General features: G+C 49.3%; 1 protein-coding gene across 4 annotated transcripts in view; it reads left to right on the top strand.

Moving 5' to 3' along the window:
* Positions 1-16,658, top strand: part of FMNL2 (formin like 2) — a gene marked incomplete at its 3' end in the record, with an annotated part of 104,486 nt that overhangs the window by 67,511 nt on the left and 20,317 nt on the right. For all 4 annotated transcript variants that reach the window (XM_082762934.1, XM_082762935.1, XM_082762933.1 and 1 more), the window contains exons 9-11: positions 1,164-1,257; positions 12,102-12,176; positions 15,743-15,853. In XM_082762934.1, the coding sequence (XP_082619060.1) occupies positions 1,164-1,257; positions 12,102-12,176; positions 15,743-15,853 (280 nt within the window). The remainder of the gene's footprint in view (positions 1-1,163; positions 1,258-12,101; positions 12,177-15,742; positions 15,854-16,658) is intronic.

The raw sequence follows: 16,658 nt of genomic DNA on the forward strand, positions 1-16,658 counted from the left end.
CGTGGAGACCTGGGCATCCTCCTGGCCACGCTGTGCACACTCATCTCCGTGCCCTTTCCCTGCACACACAGCTCGTGGCCTGTCCTTGCAGGGGATGTTACTGATGAGCCATAGTGAGAGCTCCTTGAGCCTGTCTGAAAGAGCTTGGGTTTTCTTCTTGTGGCAGGAAAAAAAAAATTGATGAGTAAGGATTGAAAGTGATCCATATAAAATTTCCTGGGAAAGTGAACATTTTATCTGGTTTCCAAAGATAACCTTGACACTTTGAAAGCCAAAAGGTATTTCTTTTTTCTGTAACATCTGGTTTGAGTCAGTGCTTAGGCATGAGACTAATTTCATATGTGTCTGCATGATTTTAATATCTGCTCATAGCTCATCGGGCCATAAGGTCCGGTTGGTGCTTTTGCCTTATGTGACCCCGTAAGAAAGCACTGGGGCTTATTTATATTGGAGCTGCAGTGAGTCTGTTGCATGCTTTCCTCTCAGTAATTGATTGTCTTCTCCCTCTCATTGCTGTGCCTGTGTTAGCACTGCTGTCAGTCAGTTGCCCAGATTTCTGATCCAGGAGGGGAGAGATGTGCTAAGGCATCCTCTCCTCACTTCAGTGTGCCACAGCTTACTTTTTGGGGGGCCACGAGTAATACAAATTGTCACAGAGAGTAATTCAGATCTGTATTGGGAAATACAGATGTGAGTTTTAAGCACGTTCACCAAAAAGTGGACGCAGGGGGAGCGGGCAGGCAGCTGGCTCCTGGTGGGTGTGCGGTGATCCTGCTGTGCCCCCAGCCGCCTCCTCGCCGACCCTGTGCAGGGGAGCTGCTGGGAGGGCCAGCTGTGGAGGGCTGACGTGCTCTGCCTTTATGGATTGATGTTCTGCCGTGGGTTTGCTTGGATTTCCACAAGTGCAGTTTGTGATTTAAATTTTTGCATGTTTCGGGAAGCATTAAAATGGGGGAGAGCTGCATGATCCCGGAGACTCAGCGTACCCCGGATCAGACGATGCTCAGCATTATGCATCCTGCAGGTTTTCTCGTTTCAAGAGACTGAATGCAAACTACTGGATGCAAACTACTTCTCCCAGCGTCTGCACATCATTTGGCAAACAGGTAGAAGGTGCTCAGCACATGCTTGTCATTGATTGCCACGGTTTGGTTTCTTCGCAGGACAAAGGCCCTCGTCTTGGAACTCCTGGCCGCTGTTTGTCTCGTCAGAGGAGGGCATGAAATCATTCTGTCTGCGTTTGATAACTTCAAGGAGGTACGTTTTTCTGCTTTATCAGGATTTGATGGGCATATCTGTAGCTCTCGGTGTGTTAGCTTGAGCTTTCTCACTCATCTAAATTCCTTAGACTGAGGATTTTCCACTAACTGTAGATTTTCCAAAAATCACTTTGAGCTGCATAGACAGCAGCGGTCGTGCCGTTGTTTTGTGCAGTTTCATGTAAAAGAGCTGTAATCCCAACAAGGTGAATCCAGTCTGAGAATTGCTCCCTTTACCTTTTGGTCAGTTGAGCTGTGCCCCAGAAATGGAGGGCTGATGGAGATTTGGAGAGCTTTACTCCAGTTCCTCTGTTTCTGAACGCTTTGGTACGTTCTTAGATGAAATAACCAGGAATTGTGGATTACAGCTCCCATTTTCAGAGCCATTTACACAAGCCTTTGAAATGCAAAATTCCTGGTTTTACTATCAGCAAGAATTTTATTTGTGAAGGAATCCCAAAACCAAGCCTCTGTGATAAAACCCTGACTCTGCTGGAATTAATACAAGTATTCTGCTTTGCTCAACTGGGGCAAAACTGTCATTCGTCTGAGTGTACGTTCGGGCGTAGCAGGTTTGCATACGGGGGTTAATGGGACTCCAGAACATTGTGTGAATGTTCAGAGTTACTGGTGTGGGAATCCAGCTCAAGAAAGCTGCTATTCTAGTTTATTTTGAATATTGGGTATATGTGTGGATGTATTATCAAAGAAAAAACGAATCTAGTCTTACCAGCTCAAAAATTGTTAAGCTTGATGAGTCCCAGCTGGACTCTGCATAAACATGTAGCAGGTTTTAGCTCAGTGCCTAAGTGGGTTAGTGCAGATGATCAGCGAGCCAAGCTGTTAGGTTTTTTACTTTTTGTGTTTTGGGAATTGTTTCTGGTGGAGAGATACCGATCTCTGATTTACATCCGCTGTAAACATCTGCGTGTCGTGGAGCTCTACCATAGCTGCTGTGCTGAGGTTCCTGCTGGTATATAGAGCTGGAGCAAAAGGTTTGGAGTCATCTCCAGCGTGCTTCTCTTGTGGAAACCTCGGGTGTGCAAGACCAGACCTGTCCAAAATGTGAGCCTTGGTGTGTGCTGCCTAAGAAGAGAGCTGCTGGGAATGGCACGGCCACCGGCGAGGCTTCACCTGGGGTGAAGATAAATTCAGGCTGGGATGATTTTGTGACCATGAAGAAAGCCTGACTCGTGGGTCACACCAGCAAAAGGGGTGGTCAGCGTGGCTTTGTGAAAGGTGATGGTGGAAGGGAGTGCAAATGAGATTGTTGTGAGAACACCTCTGTAATATCTGAGAAGGGCTTTAAAGAGGAGCAGCACGAAACGTGTGAAAGTGTGGCGTTGATACTCCAGGCTGAAATTCTCCGTGGCTTGTTACTGCCCTGTTAGAGCAGCAGCCTGACTGGTTAGGGAGGACAGCGTGAGGAATGGCAGATAAATCTGGCAGAAATGCCACTGGTTGGGATGCTCGGTGGGGCTCACTGGGCAGGCCCTTGTGCATGTCACAGGGAGGGGTGGGCAAAGTCCCTTCTGCTCCCTTTCCTTCCTCTGCCCACAGCCAAGCTTTTGCTCTTTCCTTTCCTTCCACCTACACTCTCATCTTTTTCCTCCTGCTGACGTTCAGAAATCATTACATAGCCCAATCAGTTTGTCTCCCATCACGTATTTATTCCCCTGCTGTTTGTGCTCCATGAAGCCATTTGTCTGTGGACCTGCTGGATGGATGTTGGGGGTGAAGCGGGTGAGCAAGGAGAGGGATTTTACCTAATTTCTGCCTTCAGCCGCTCTGTTTATCCAGTTACCCTGCTTATTCTTGCTCTCTACTGTTGTTTTCCACTTTCCTCCTGGGCAACTTTGGGGAATGGTTTCAGGCCTTTCTGTTTATCATTCATCCAGCTGGTCTGTGAGAAACCTCGGAGTTCCCGACATGGAAATCGTCCGGGGTTCCATTTCTAGCAGGATGCTTCCACTTCAAATTACCGTAAGCTCAGTGATATTTGTGTGGCTTCTCTGAGTATGCATGGCAGGGCCGCCTCAGCTTCCCTGTGGTTCTTTCATCAGACGCAGCATGCATATTTAGGGCAGATTAGACTTGTTGAACTAGATCTCTGCCACCCTATCTCCTCGCCATAAAATAACTTCAAAAGAAACCCGAACTCCTGTCTAATGCTCTCCCTGTAATAAAGTCAGTAGAGAAAACAGGATATTTCGGACCAAATTCTGCTCTCATTTGCATCGGGGCGAACATCAAATATTTCATTAGGCTTTGAGCTTTGCTCTGATGTAAATGAGAACAGGATTTGGCTCTCAGGGTTTGCCCGAGCTAGCAAACCACAGCTGATCTGAATCTTGTCAGGAATTCTTTTTGAAAATGGCTTTTCACTTGAAAATGATGTTACAGGCCAGCTTTTTCTGGCTGAGGTCAGGATTTTTAAATGGACGGTTTGTTTTCCCGAGGTGTCTCCTGAAAATTGTTCTCTCTTGCTTCCTTCCCCTGCAACCCTCGGTTCCCCTGCAGCGGGCTCAGCACTGCGCACTGCAGCCACAGCTCCTTGCTCCTTTTTCAGTGAATAATTAGGATAATGTTGAGCGGGTCACTTCTGCAGATGGAAACACAAGAATGTCCTCAGGCCACCAAGAGCCTGCAGCAACCTAGGAGCTGGGGAAGGCAGTGAACATTGCAGAACTCAGCGGGGGAAAACCCAGAACTGCTCTTACCACTGGGAAACGGGGAGAGTGGGGTGGGGGCACGGAGAGGCAGGTTTTTGTGCAGGGTGAGGAAGCCAGGCTTCACAGTCACACTGATTTTGGGAAAGGTGAGCCCCTGCTTCAGTGCAGCGAGGGACAGAGCTGTTGGATACCTTCTTGTTGTGCCAGAAGGCAGGCAGCAGTCACAGTGCAGTCCTCGTCCCTATGGCACGGGACAAATTAGTTATTTTCGGGGAGACATCAGTGTTGGTTTCTCATCTGTCTCTGTGCTTCCCCTTTGTGTTCTCTGCAGTGCTGACAGGAGCTGAGGATAAGCAGGGGATGGGGAAGGCTGCTCTCGTGGTGCTTCCTGCAGCCTGCTCCGTGCTTTGGGAACTGTTCCCTAGCGGCAGGACAGCAACCTCCACCCTCTGAGGTCCCTCCTGCCAGGCCAGTGCAGGCGCTGGGAGAATCGTTCCCAGTTTCCAGGCCAAATTTATCTCATCAGAAAGTGGCACCGGGTGTGCTCGGGGCCGCTCGCGCTCTGTGTGTCCAAAGCTTCCTTTTTCTGTAGGATGCTTGGCTGAATTCTGCTGCACTTAGGGGAAATAACGGGGAGTTGTGTGCCACACCAACCCCACGTGGATAGCCAGGGGCGTTTGCTGTCTCCTTATCTGTCTGGTAGTTTCTGGCCCCTTGCCGGTTCTGTTCGCAGCCACCGCTTATTCCCAGCCTCTCGCGCTGGAGGAAAATGCTGCTTGAAAGGGGCAATGGCAGCTTTGGCTGGACGAGCTATTCAGCACTGCCCCGACCCCTGCATTTACCCACTTGCAACCGGGCTTCCTTAGCAATATTCCCAGGTCCTTTGTGCTTGTTTCCATGGATTTGTGAGAACTGGCTACCGGGTTTTATCCGAGTTGCCTGGGATTTGCGTTACGGGATGAGCAAATGCACTTTAGCAGAATGCCAGGGGGAGAAAATGAGAGTAAAGTGAGCCTCCAGACAAGTCGGTAGGAGCCGCGGGGGTCACAGAGCAGATGCTGGGAGCCTGTGCCCCATTTACATCGAAGCAGGCGGAGTGCACCACTGGAAAACAAGATATATTTTCCTAACGCCTCTTCAGAGTAGTTAATTCATTTTAATAGTGTGACTGTATGTGTGGATACACAGAGAATTAAGCTGCTGTCTTTTCCTGCCAACAGTAAACCCTTTGTTTTACCAGCATTTCGTGGCATACTGCTTCTTGAAGCAGGCGTGCTGCTCCGGGGTCACGGAGGCGGCGGTGCACCGGGATTTGGGCTCCTCGTGGTCCTGGTGAGTCCGTGCGTGGCCGTCAGGGGCCGTGGGAGCCAGCACGGTGCACGTGTGCAGCTTCTCACGCGTTCACACTCGCTTTGCACCGACTTGGAGGCCGTGCTGCTGTGCCACTCGCTCGGGGCACGAAGCGAGTGTCAGTCAGACTGTCCCTGCGCTGTGGCATCGTCCTGACAGTGGGCCATCACCAGGGGCTTGCTGCGGGCAGCTGCAGCCCTGCAGGAGGGTGCTGCTGGCCCGGGCACCGTGCTTTTGCTGGGCTCACTGCAACTGTACGTGGTGGTGCCCAGATGGCAACCACGGCTCCGGATCCTCAGGGCCAGTTCTGAGCTGGGCTGAGGGCTGCTGCTGCTCCACCATGCAATTCTGGAAGGTTGTGCATCCCCAACAGGAGTCCCATAACACTTTACCCGTTGTATATCCATATTTCTATACATACATACACATGTATGTGCATATATAAAGATATACACCCCAGTCTGCTGGGCTAGGTAGAAGGACCTAGTGCTTGCAGAGCAGGCTGCTGGAGAAATCTGGTGAGATCGGCCAGAAATAGAACCAGCAAAAAAGTTCTCGTTAAACACAGCTAAATAACAACTCATTGAGGCTATGAATGCAAAAAGCTGTTTTCCAGCTCGTCTTGGCCTTGCTTCATTTTATTTTTATTTTTATTTTGCAGCTTTTCTAATTAGCTGTTTAATTTGCATTCTTCATAAGCTTTTTATTTACCAAAAGTGTAGTAGCCAATGAAGGAACAACTGCAGGAAGTTTACTTGGTGAAAAACGTCCGAACCCAACAGCTCTAACGTATTGCACAGTGAAAACAGTCACAAAGACTTTTTTTTTCTTCTTCCAATTACTGATTTCTTCAGTTTTTGTGTAGATCTAAAAATGGCAGTTTTGGAATATACTTTGCAGCGTTCTGAGCTGGCATTTTAAGGAGAAAAATCTTAGATTCAGCTTTTTGTTAACCTCCATTTTGAACGTTGACTTTACTTAAATAACAACTCACTATTTCTGAGAAAAGACCAGAGGGCTCTACCACTCTTTTTTTTTTTTTTTTTTTTAATAAGCATAATTGTAGTTTTAAACCAAACCAAGGAGGCAGAAGAATTGACTGCGATCTGGTGCGAGACAGAAAGCCAGCCAGAAATAATCCTGGCTCTCTGCAGGAAACACTTCCTGACTTTGGCTCTAACCCAGCAAAGCAGTTAAATTGCTTATTATATAAGCATCTACCAAAGTCAGTGAATTCAGCAAGGTGAGTGTATGCCTGTGTGCTTCTCCATATGGGAAATAATTTCAGAGCTTTAAAATAAAACACGAATGGAGGTGTTTTTTCTAAGATGAGCCATATTTCTCAGAAGACCACCTCATTTTGCTCTGAGACAAGAGGAAATGCCGAAAATATACTTGGAATTCAGATAATCCAGGAGACTTTTGGGGAGCTCCTCGTTTTGTGGTTCTCCCAGTGTCTGAACTTTGCTGTCTGCTCGGCCGAGAAGAGTCAGCGTAGCTCCCTGCAGGCCTGGGGGTGAGGAAGGAGTGGGGTGCTGGATACTGGCTCTCCCTCTCACTTTAACACCAGTTCAATTGACTTATCTGTTCGCTGCTCTGCCACAGGTGAGCAGAATTCAGTCCCATTGCACATCGTCTACTCAGGACAGCGATGCCGGGCTGTGACAGCAGGATTCATTTGGGTTGCTGTGCGGCGAGCTGGAAAGCCGAGGCATGGCAAATGGACCTCTTTGTTTACCTCCGGCAGTTTTCACTCCGGCGGCGTGAGACAATATTGTTCAGCCCCAACTTTTCACAATAGCGGATTCAGAGTCAGATTTCTCTATTTGAATAATGAGTGACAGCACTGAAAACAGCAGAGCCGGGTTATTCTTACAGGCCATTATAATAACTCAGGGCTAGAAGAAACAGTTTGCAAGCGCTGGAAAATGTAAACGCATTTGTTGTCTTTTCTACTGCAGCAGTATTTTCAGAGTGCCTTAACCCTGCTGGTAGAGAAGTAAGAGGTATTTTAACCTAGTAAGTATTAAGTAACTGTTTACTTAACCAGTAACTTATGGGAAAATTGATTTTTTGTTCTTCAGCGAACTGCAAAAATGTCAGCGTGATCAGTCAAAACAAAGTGTTCCTGTTGAGCGCTGCCGGCCCGTGGTGGGATCTGCTGACCACAGTGGGCTGTTGTGGGGGAGAGAAAGCCAGCATTGTGCCGCCGGGACAAAGGAGCACAGACAGGAGGAAAGGTTTACAAAGGGTCGCATGGATTTTTGGGTTGCACATATCCATCAGGCTGCTTATAGCACCGCACCCAGTATGGGCTGCGTTCGTGTGCTTAAAATAAGCTTTGGGCACCACATGGTTAGATGGTCACTTTAACGTTTGCAGTGGCAGATAGTGGTTGTGTTGTAATAGTGGCTGTGTTGCAAAGCCCCTGCTGAGGTTTATGTGTTTCAAATTCAGCCCTTTAGTAAGAAGAGACTCGCACCGGGGTGGCTGCAGCAGGCAGCTCCAGGGCTGCATGGGCTCCGCGTCTCAGGCGTGCGAGCATCGGTCCTCCAGATGTGGAGGAGGCAGAGATCTGGCAGCTGGGGCTCATAGTGTGCAATTTGTGCTGTTGGCCAACAAAGCTGCAGCTCCAGAGCCTGAAAATACGGTGTGTGTGCCCCGCCATCTCCACACGGAGCTCGCTGCGTTGGCTGGTGGTGGGGTTTGGTCGCAAGCTTGGTTCCCCAGGTGATGCTTCTTGTCCTTATATAATGACCTGGGGCAGGAGGACGATGTGCTTTGCTCAGCCTGGGTTTTCCCTTTGGCTGACACTGCTCATGAAAACGTGGCCCTTTTTTCAAAATAGCCTTACTGCCATGTGCTGCCTGCCCCGCCTGCCTTTCTCCAAAGGCCACGTGAGTGGGAGCAACGCGAGCGCTGCCGCCTTTGAACTTTGCTCCTGGGTGGTCTGGATGTGAACTGCGCGACCTGCCAGCACTGCCAGGTGGACAGGGGTGCAATCCTCACAACATTTTTCATACCAGAGCCTTCTGCTTCCTTACAGCGCTGCCTTGTGCCTTTGTAACGCATCCGCAAAGGGCTCACCTCGTTAGCACCCGGAGAAAGGACCCTCCGTGGGTGGCTCTCCATAAAGCCACATTGTTCTTCCAGAATGACGTGGGCTTAATGCAACCTAAAAAGACTTTTTTTCGCAACCTAAGTAGAGACAGAGGCTTATTATAGCTGCGGTAACCCATTTAATCTTTCTTCTTACATAGAATAATGCTAATAAAAGAAAGATCAGTCTTTCTTAGTCCCAGCCGTACTTCCAATGCAAATGACAGACCTTGGAAATTTATTCAAATATAAATGGCAACATATGGTTTTATGCGGTGGGATTTGATTTCAGTGTTCGCCTTGGATTCGGGCCAACCTTCAGGCTGCAGGCTTCATCTACAGTCTCGCTCTCTTTAATCTTCCGGGATAAATTATATCATTTCACGAAAGTCAGCTCGCTGTCTCTCTTGAAGCACACATGTTCCCAGCCCTGACTCATCTGATGACAGTGTGAAATATCTGCAAGCAGCCGCTGAAAGCCACAGGTTGTTGGTGCTCTTCCTGTTGCTATCAGCTGCCGAAGCCAGCCAGCCGGGGCTGCTGGGTTCCCATCCTTGGCAATTGGCTGCCGGGCTTCTGTCACTTCAAGTTGCTCCCCGATTTAATTAGGCAACCCCTAATGGGGCTGGTTGTTTATGTCAGCTTCTCTCAGCCATGTGGAACAGTTTGCATTAGATTCCCCAAAATCAGTCCTTCTGGCTTGTGTTGTTGAGTGATCGTACGTGCCTTTGTCATGTTTATTTCCACGGTACCTGCTCTGCTTTAAGTCCTCCCATTTTGTCTGAAGTGGCTGCGGGAGAGGTGTGATTGTTTGAGGAGCTCAAACCTGAGATGAACCTATTTCTCCTTTTGTTATGTTGACTGCAACTATTTTGTGGGAAAGGGAGAGTACAAAGAGTGTAGGGAGGGCTTGCTGTTGGCTGCATTGAAATACCATGCCGGAAAAAAATGGGCTTGGAGAATATCGAAGGGATGAGCACAGCTGAGCAGCCTGTGGTGCAAATCAAGGAGAGGCTGCTTCGGGTTTGGTTTGAGAGGGAATTGGATCGGGCCCAGTGTGTGCCTCTGAAATGAAATTACATTGGCAGGCAGCTGCTGCCTTTGATCTTTACAGTGCAAGTGGGTCCCTGACGCCCTGCCAGATCCTGGTTTTGGCTCTTCCCGGGGGAAGTGAGTCTCTTCGCAGCGACTCATCCCTTCTCCTCCTGAAGGGCGTGCTGCTTCTGCCTGGAAGCATACGTGGCCCAGGGAGGCGTGCACGAAGCAGCAGCAGCCGTCCCAGGCAGCAAGGAGGGAGTCTGATGGCCCTCAGTAAGAGGGTGCTCAGCAGGGTGCTCACAGTAAGTCCCTGAGGTAGGTCATGGAGCTGCACGGTCATTGAAGCTGAGTTTCATGGCACAGAAACCATCCCTGGTTCTGCAGGCAGAGAGTGCTACGGAGATGCTCTGGTCCCTGCCAGAGAGCACACATTTGAGCTCTTGCTTTTAAATGCACACTGGTGCAGCCAGATGCTCCCTATGATCTCCGTATCTTCCCAAGGGTGCTTCTTGCCGTTTTGGAGTTGAGTTTGGACATCTGGTGGCTTTGCAGAGCCTAAGTCTCTGAAGTGAGGCCAGCTCTTGTGCCACCACCATCTGCAAAGCACAGCGTGTTGCAGGGCAGGAGCAGGAACTCACTCGTTTGCCCTCGCTTTTGGTTAGAAACATTTTGGAGCTGCCCTAACTCTCCGTATACAGTGTTTGGGCACTGATCTCCCACCAAAAGATGATTCCTAGAAGGCTTTGTGAAGATTACCATGAAGAAAACCCTGGGGTTAGACGGCAGATTTACAGCCTGAAGCTGAGTGACCGGTGTCTCTCCAAACTCACCCGTCCTTCCCATGTCCCAGGGCCCTCCTCTGCTAAGCAGGGACAGCTCGTGCATCCTTCTCCCACTGCACAGCTGCGGGTCAGACAGCACAGCAAGACTTGCTGCATCCAAGCAGGTCTGTCTCAGCTCTGTTTCACTGTATCTTGGACCTTAACGTGTGTTTTACAGGCAGAGTAAAAGTGTTCAGTGCTTTGAAACCCCTTCTGTGATGTAGGCTGCACAGAGAGCTGAGTCCTTTGGGTCTACGATTGTGACAATTTGCCTGACCAACGAGCACAGTCTGTTTGTCACGAGGGTGCAGGCTTTGTCACTGAGGTATTTCTTCTGTCTTCTGGGTTTTTAAGGTTTAGCTGGAAACACGCTGCATTTTAAACACCATTTTAGCCAGTGCTGGTTACACCTTCGGCACCTAGCAGATGCGTGTGGTTGCTGAGCATGAATAATAACCCAGTTATGACAATTTTGTATGGCAATGACAGAAGATGTGTGATATACACTGCAGATAGATTTCATTCAGTCGTAACAGACAGCAGAAAGGATGGAGAGAGAGCACCCAGCAGCACACCACAGGCAGTGCTCTGCAAATCCCACCATCAGCTTAGTTTAGGTCCCATTAAACCATCCAAAACCTCCCGCTGACCTCAGCGAGGTCTGCTCGGTGCCTTCGTTGTGGAGATAAATCCTGCAAGACAGGGACAGCTAAAAAGAGAAAGCTAAGGGGGAATAGTAATAGTAATGCATACTTTGGAAAGAATTTGCTTTGGGGGAGTAGGTGGAAGCCTGGATCAGGGATGCGGTCCTGCTGTGGAGGTGCTGTAGAAATACATCCAGAGAACCAATCCTTGCCCCAGAGGGTTTAGTTCCCAAAGAAGCACCCAGTGCTCCCGCCAATCCTAATTACCATTTGTTGGCTAATTTCACACAAATGCTGCAGGATGAGCTGGCTCTGGAGGGAAGCAGCAGCTGATGTTCTCCGATCTGGGACGGGGAGCTGCGGTGGTGGCTGCCGGAGCTACTGCTTTGTGAAGTGGCTGGCTCCTGGGGTTGTAATCACGGGGATGCATCTGTGTCCTCCTCACAGCAGCAGCCAGCACTCCCCAGATGTTCGCCTGAAGCCTGGTTAAGAAAGGAAGAAGCCTCTTGGGCTCACCAAGGGTTTTGTGCTTCAAACAAAAGGAGGGCAGTGGTGCCCACCCCACGGTCCCGGTCACTTGGCAGCGCGTTTAGTGTTTCGTGAGTTTGTTGGGAGTCACTCAGGTCATTTGTCTGCTGAGAGAACTAGGACTCGGCCAGGGAAGCTATGGGGGAGCAATAAGAGTTAAGCAATACACTGAGACCTACGTTATCTTAGATCTTATTTCTCCCTCCAGTTGGACGTGTTTCCTGCCAGCACCCCTGTATTACAGCTCTGTGATTCCGAGCAGCTGATTGTTGTGCTGATGCATTTCGCTCCTCGTTTAGCCTGTGATAATTTTCCTTTTTTCCTCTCTGTAATTTGGTCTTCTTCCTAATCACATTATGTTGCAGTGGAAAACCAATTCTGAACTGTAAGAGAGGCCAAGTCTTCCTGTGGCATAGCGTGGTGTAACTCTGTTGTAACACTTGTACAAGCAGTGGGTATCCCTAAATTTTTAGGGGGAAAAGAGCTATGAAGAGTTACGTTATAATTGGAGCACACATGTTGGTTGACCTGTGAATCCACAGCTGGATTTGTCATGAAGAATATTTGTAACAAGAAAGGGAACAAGGACAGAGAGAGGTTTTGAGCAAGCACAGAAGCTGCTTTTTAAACGTTTTTAATACTCTCTCTTGCAAAATGCAGTTTAATGTACACGTGGTGATTCTTTTCTAGGTGTGTGGAGAGAAACAGCGCTTCGAGAAGCTGATGGAGCACTTCCGAAATGAAGACAACAATATAGACTTCATGGTGAGCACTCTTTATTATCAGCAACCTTGGGTTTCTCTACTTACTGTGTCTGTTCCTGCTGTCACACGCAGCAGTGCCATGTGTATGGTCCTTGGCCTAAAATTACCACAGTGCAATTTTTTAATATTCTAAACCGCATAGTATAACTCTCATATTTTTTTTTTAGTTTCGGTTGACTTAAAGAAATGTCTGCTACCATAGCAAAGGCAGTAGGAAAGTAGCCTTTGGTTGCGTGTACTGCTTCTATGTGGCAGGATAGCAGCATCTGCAACATCAGGATGCATATTCTGTACATGTGCCAACATCCTCAAAATCACAGACAGGGAAGTGTGGGAGCGACTCAGTGCAGCTGCTGTCTGTCCTTATCTGCAGATAAAAATAGCAGTAGTTTTCACCACTTTGGTTCCTCAATGTGCATGTGTATGATTATTCACCAAATCCACTTCCCCTGGAGCACAGCAGAAAACAGCAAGAGAGGAAGATCTTACTGGCACCCACAGATGCCAACACCAGCTTGCACGCTGGAAACACGTGAAAGACAGAGGGACGTGGCAAGGATGAGCTGGCTGGTTACGTATTTGATATAAAAAAATACTTCTGTATCTATTTCTTTAAAGCCTGTGGCAAGTGGGCGGTCATTTTGGTTGGAAGTTCTATTTTTAATTACAAAACAAACGCAGTTCAGATACGGTTGGTGCAATCTCCCTTGCACTATTTATGCCCAGTGCCTCGAATATGACATGATCCTGTTTGTAGGTGAAAGAGGAGGAGGAGAGTTTCCCACCTGGTCATGTTGGCCGTTCTGTAGGGTCACTGTGAAGCATGTGTGACACTTTATACCATTCTAGTGCAGAGCTTCATGATAAAGACCTCTTCCTGCCAGGAATTAGGCATTAAACCAGCTGGTGGGGTGTTTCCTACTGTTGTTGAAGACCCCAGTGTCAGTGACTTGCAGCCAACAGGGCCAAGTTTGCACCCACAAGGTGGTGGCAGAATCAAAAGGAAGCAGTGTGAGCAAGATAGGATGACCTTTTCCTCATGGTTTATGAAAAAAAAAAAAAAAGTGTTACAGTGATCCCTGCAATTTTACTAAAGTTAGCAAGCTGCTCTCAGTAACTCTGTGACATGTTACAGTTGGGTTTGCTCCTTATTATTGCAGTCCCAGTAAGGACATGTTGCTAGTCACAGTATACATTAAGTGTTCTCAGATGTGCGTACAGTTCAGCCTGTAATTGAACAGAAAGATTTGTCAGGCCCAAGCACCCAACTCCTGAACGTTTCTGCTGTGCTCCCAGGAAAGGGTGATGGTATTTGGGGAGCAGGAGAGCAGCGCAGCGTAGTGCAGCCTGCAAGCAAGACAGTGGCACCAGCCTGCAGCCTGCACCTTGCTGTGAGCTACAGGATTTGTCCCCTTTATTAGAAACAATCATCCCTCATCGTTATTTAAGATAAGAAATGGTGTATTGCGAGGTTGGAACAGGGAATGTACCTGTCAGCATGTCTGTACAGGCCTGGTGAGCTGTGAATACTCAGCATCCAACTGGGCAGCCTGTTTCAGCTGTGAGAACATTCCCTGGTCCTCTCAGGTTGAATGTAGTGCTTGAAAGAGGATAAATAGAGAATTTTTTCAGAACTTGCCCAACTACTAATAAAGTCTGCGTCTTTGGGTTGCTTCCATTGACTGAGGGCTTGAATATATGACAAGCCTAGAGCTAGAGGAGGGAGCTCATGACAAATGATTTGGCAGATCTGCTCGTTCCTGTCACCATCTGGCCCTAACGCGCTCCACATGCTGCTGCGAGCAATAGCTGAGAAATGTGCCTGGGGGCGAGCAGGGGGCGCGGGGCTGCCAGAGAGGTGCAGAGCCGAGGAACCAAGGTGCGGAGCTGAGATGTGGAGCTGTGCAGTCGTTCCTTTCTGCAGGATGGGGTGAAATGGCTCCAGGATGTTAAAGCTCGGGTAATTCAAGTAGTTGTAAGGAGTGAAGATAAACAGAGAGCTATTCCTGCAGGACCTGGCTTTCGGGCTGCCCTAGATGGAGAAGACAAGAGTTGTCTGGGAAGCTGGAGCTGAAAGGGGCTGCAGTTAATTGCGTGGATCTAATGGGAGGAAAGAACAACAAAAAGGCAAAAGTATTTTAGAGAAGGTTCCTGTTGTTGACATTGACTTACTTCATTTTAAAAGCAACTTTCTTAGATTAATTTTCTTTGACTTGATAAATTCCTTAGTTGTGTATGTAAGGATCTGAGAAAGGAAATGAGAATTTGGCCCTCATGTTCTAAGAGCCAAAGCAAGTATAACAAAAGCGCTTTTGAAATAAGGAAATTTGGCTCTGAGTGATTTGACAGGACAGCAGTGTTCAGCTGGCCAAGGCCGGCACCGGCCCTAGGAGGAACCAGAGTTCACCACAGAAACTGGAAGGAGTCCTCTGCCATGCAGGGAGTCAAAACCAACTGCACGAGCAGGGTTGTGTGGTAAGAAATGGGTGCACGTTGAGTGGCAGGGGTGAGACACCCCAGGAGCTTGTGTTCCTGTGGTTCCTGGTGGCTCCAAAGCTAGCTCAGGTTGGGAGAATGGGCATCCCAGTCCCAAACCTGTTGTCAAAGGCCACCGTACAACAGACACTTGTCCACTAGTTTATTCTTTGGGCCTTGAAACAGAGAACTGGCCACTTTCCAGTAGCAAACTGGAAATCCAGAGGGCAGCCTTCAGTTCTGTCTTCCCACAAAGCAGCCCAGAGACATGGAGTCGCCTGGAGGCTTAGTTTCATTCTAGAAACCTAGGAGCTACCTCAGTCAATGCTGGGAACGTGGTGTTACTCCTGTCACAGTGTCTCCAGCAGGACTGGCTTATGGCCTAGAGGGACACGTCAAGGACGAGGCGAACCCTCTCAGAGCAGCTCAGGGAGCGACGCAGAGGTGGTCACCCAAGAGCTGAAAGAGCAAGGGATGTGCAGAGTGGGATTTGGCTGTGCCTTATGTTCCCATAAAAAGCAAACCTTTGTGGGGTTCCTGGCCCGACTCCTGCCCTTCTGCAGGCGGCTTGCCCTGCTGCTCCTAGGGCTCACGGCCCCCTTCGCTCCAGGGCCTTTGTCTTGTCTGTGCTGTGCTCGGACGTGGTGGCGTGCCAGCTCGTATGGTCTGGGCCCTTGCTCAGTTACCAAACCACAGATTTTAAAACACGCTTTCTGCAAATAACAAAGCACCTTTTGTAAAGTTCCCCTTTCCAACTTAAGGGTTCCAGTTGAAAAATTAATCTCACTTTTAAAGGCAGTTTTGGAACACGGCATTGTTTTCTTAAGCACTTGTGTGCTTGTGTGATGTCTCGCAGTGCGAGCTGGCACGGCAAGCCAACCAGCGTGCAATAAAGGTAGGCTCCACAGACATGACTTAATTGCTGGAATCCGTGTTTCCCTTTATCACAACAGACAAACAAGCTGATGGGGAAAAAAAAAAAAATAGCTGCAGAACAGCAAATCAGAGTTTCCCTTGGCAGCAGCCATAACGAAGTGCGGTCACTAGCGCTGTGTGCCCTGCCCTGCTGACCCGTGATGGTTCCTCTTGCAGGTGGCCTGCATGCAGTTCATCAACATCGTTGTCCACTCGGTGGAGGACATGAACTTCCGAGTCCACCTGCAGTATGAATTTACAAAACTGGGCCTGGACGAGTACTTGGACGTGAGTATGGGCAGGTTCCTGGCGCTCACCAGACGGGTGAGCGTATTTGCAGCGTGGGGCTGTTGGCACGTGTGGGCTTTGCTCAGAGAGCTGGGCTGCTCCTGCCTGTGCCCTGAGGGCAGCAGGGACACGAGGGAGGCTGTGGAGGCAGCAGGCAGGCAGTACGAGGAGGCCAAGCCTCCTGCTGCCCCAAACGTGCTGCCACCGACAGCTTTCAGGAGGGCAGGACAGGGCGGCCCCACAGCCTGTGCTGAAACCGCTGTGCTTCGGGGGCTGACAGGGCTGCGGCCTGGAGCCACCCTGCCGCGAGGGGAGAAAAACCCACTGCTGCGAGCTGGAATTACAGACCGGGAGCTAAATTGGTAGCTTCGTCTGATAACAAGGCGAGGATGAACCACAGCCGCTCTCTGTGGCAGTGGCGTGGCCCTGCATGGTGCAGGCCGCACGCTGACCTTCGGCCTCCGGCTGCGAGCACCGTGCCTGGAGGCACTCGCTGCGTGGAGATGGTAGGGATGGGCACAGTGTCTGCCAGAAGTACTTGTACACACTGGTACCAGCATGGCACTGTCTGGGGTCCAGGGGTGCCCCAAATACTAGAGTATCCTCAGAAACAGGCAGAATGGTTGAAACTGCGCTCTGATGTTTTCTTTTGAGATAAAATGAGCTCATTTTGAATGTGGCAAGCCAGCCCAACACGAGGTGAGTGAAGACAAGGGGAGGGTTTGCTCTGGGCCATGAGGCTGCTTTGTGCCTGGCCACGAGTGCTGGCTTCACCTCTCCGTGCTGGCTGCAGGGCTGGGGCATG

This window comes from Aythya marila, assembly GCF_965140915.1.
Source record: "Aythya marila genome assembly, chromosome: 6".
Taxonomy (NCBI): Eukaryota; Metazoa; Chordata; class Aves; order Anseriformes; family Anatidae; genus Aythya; species Aythya marila.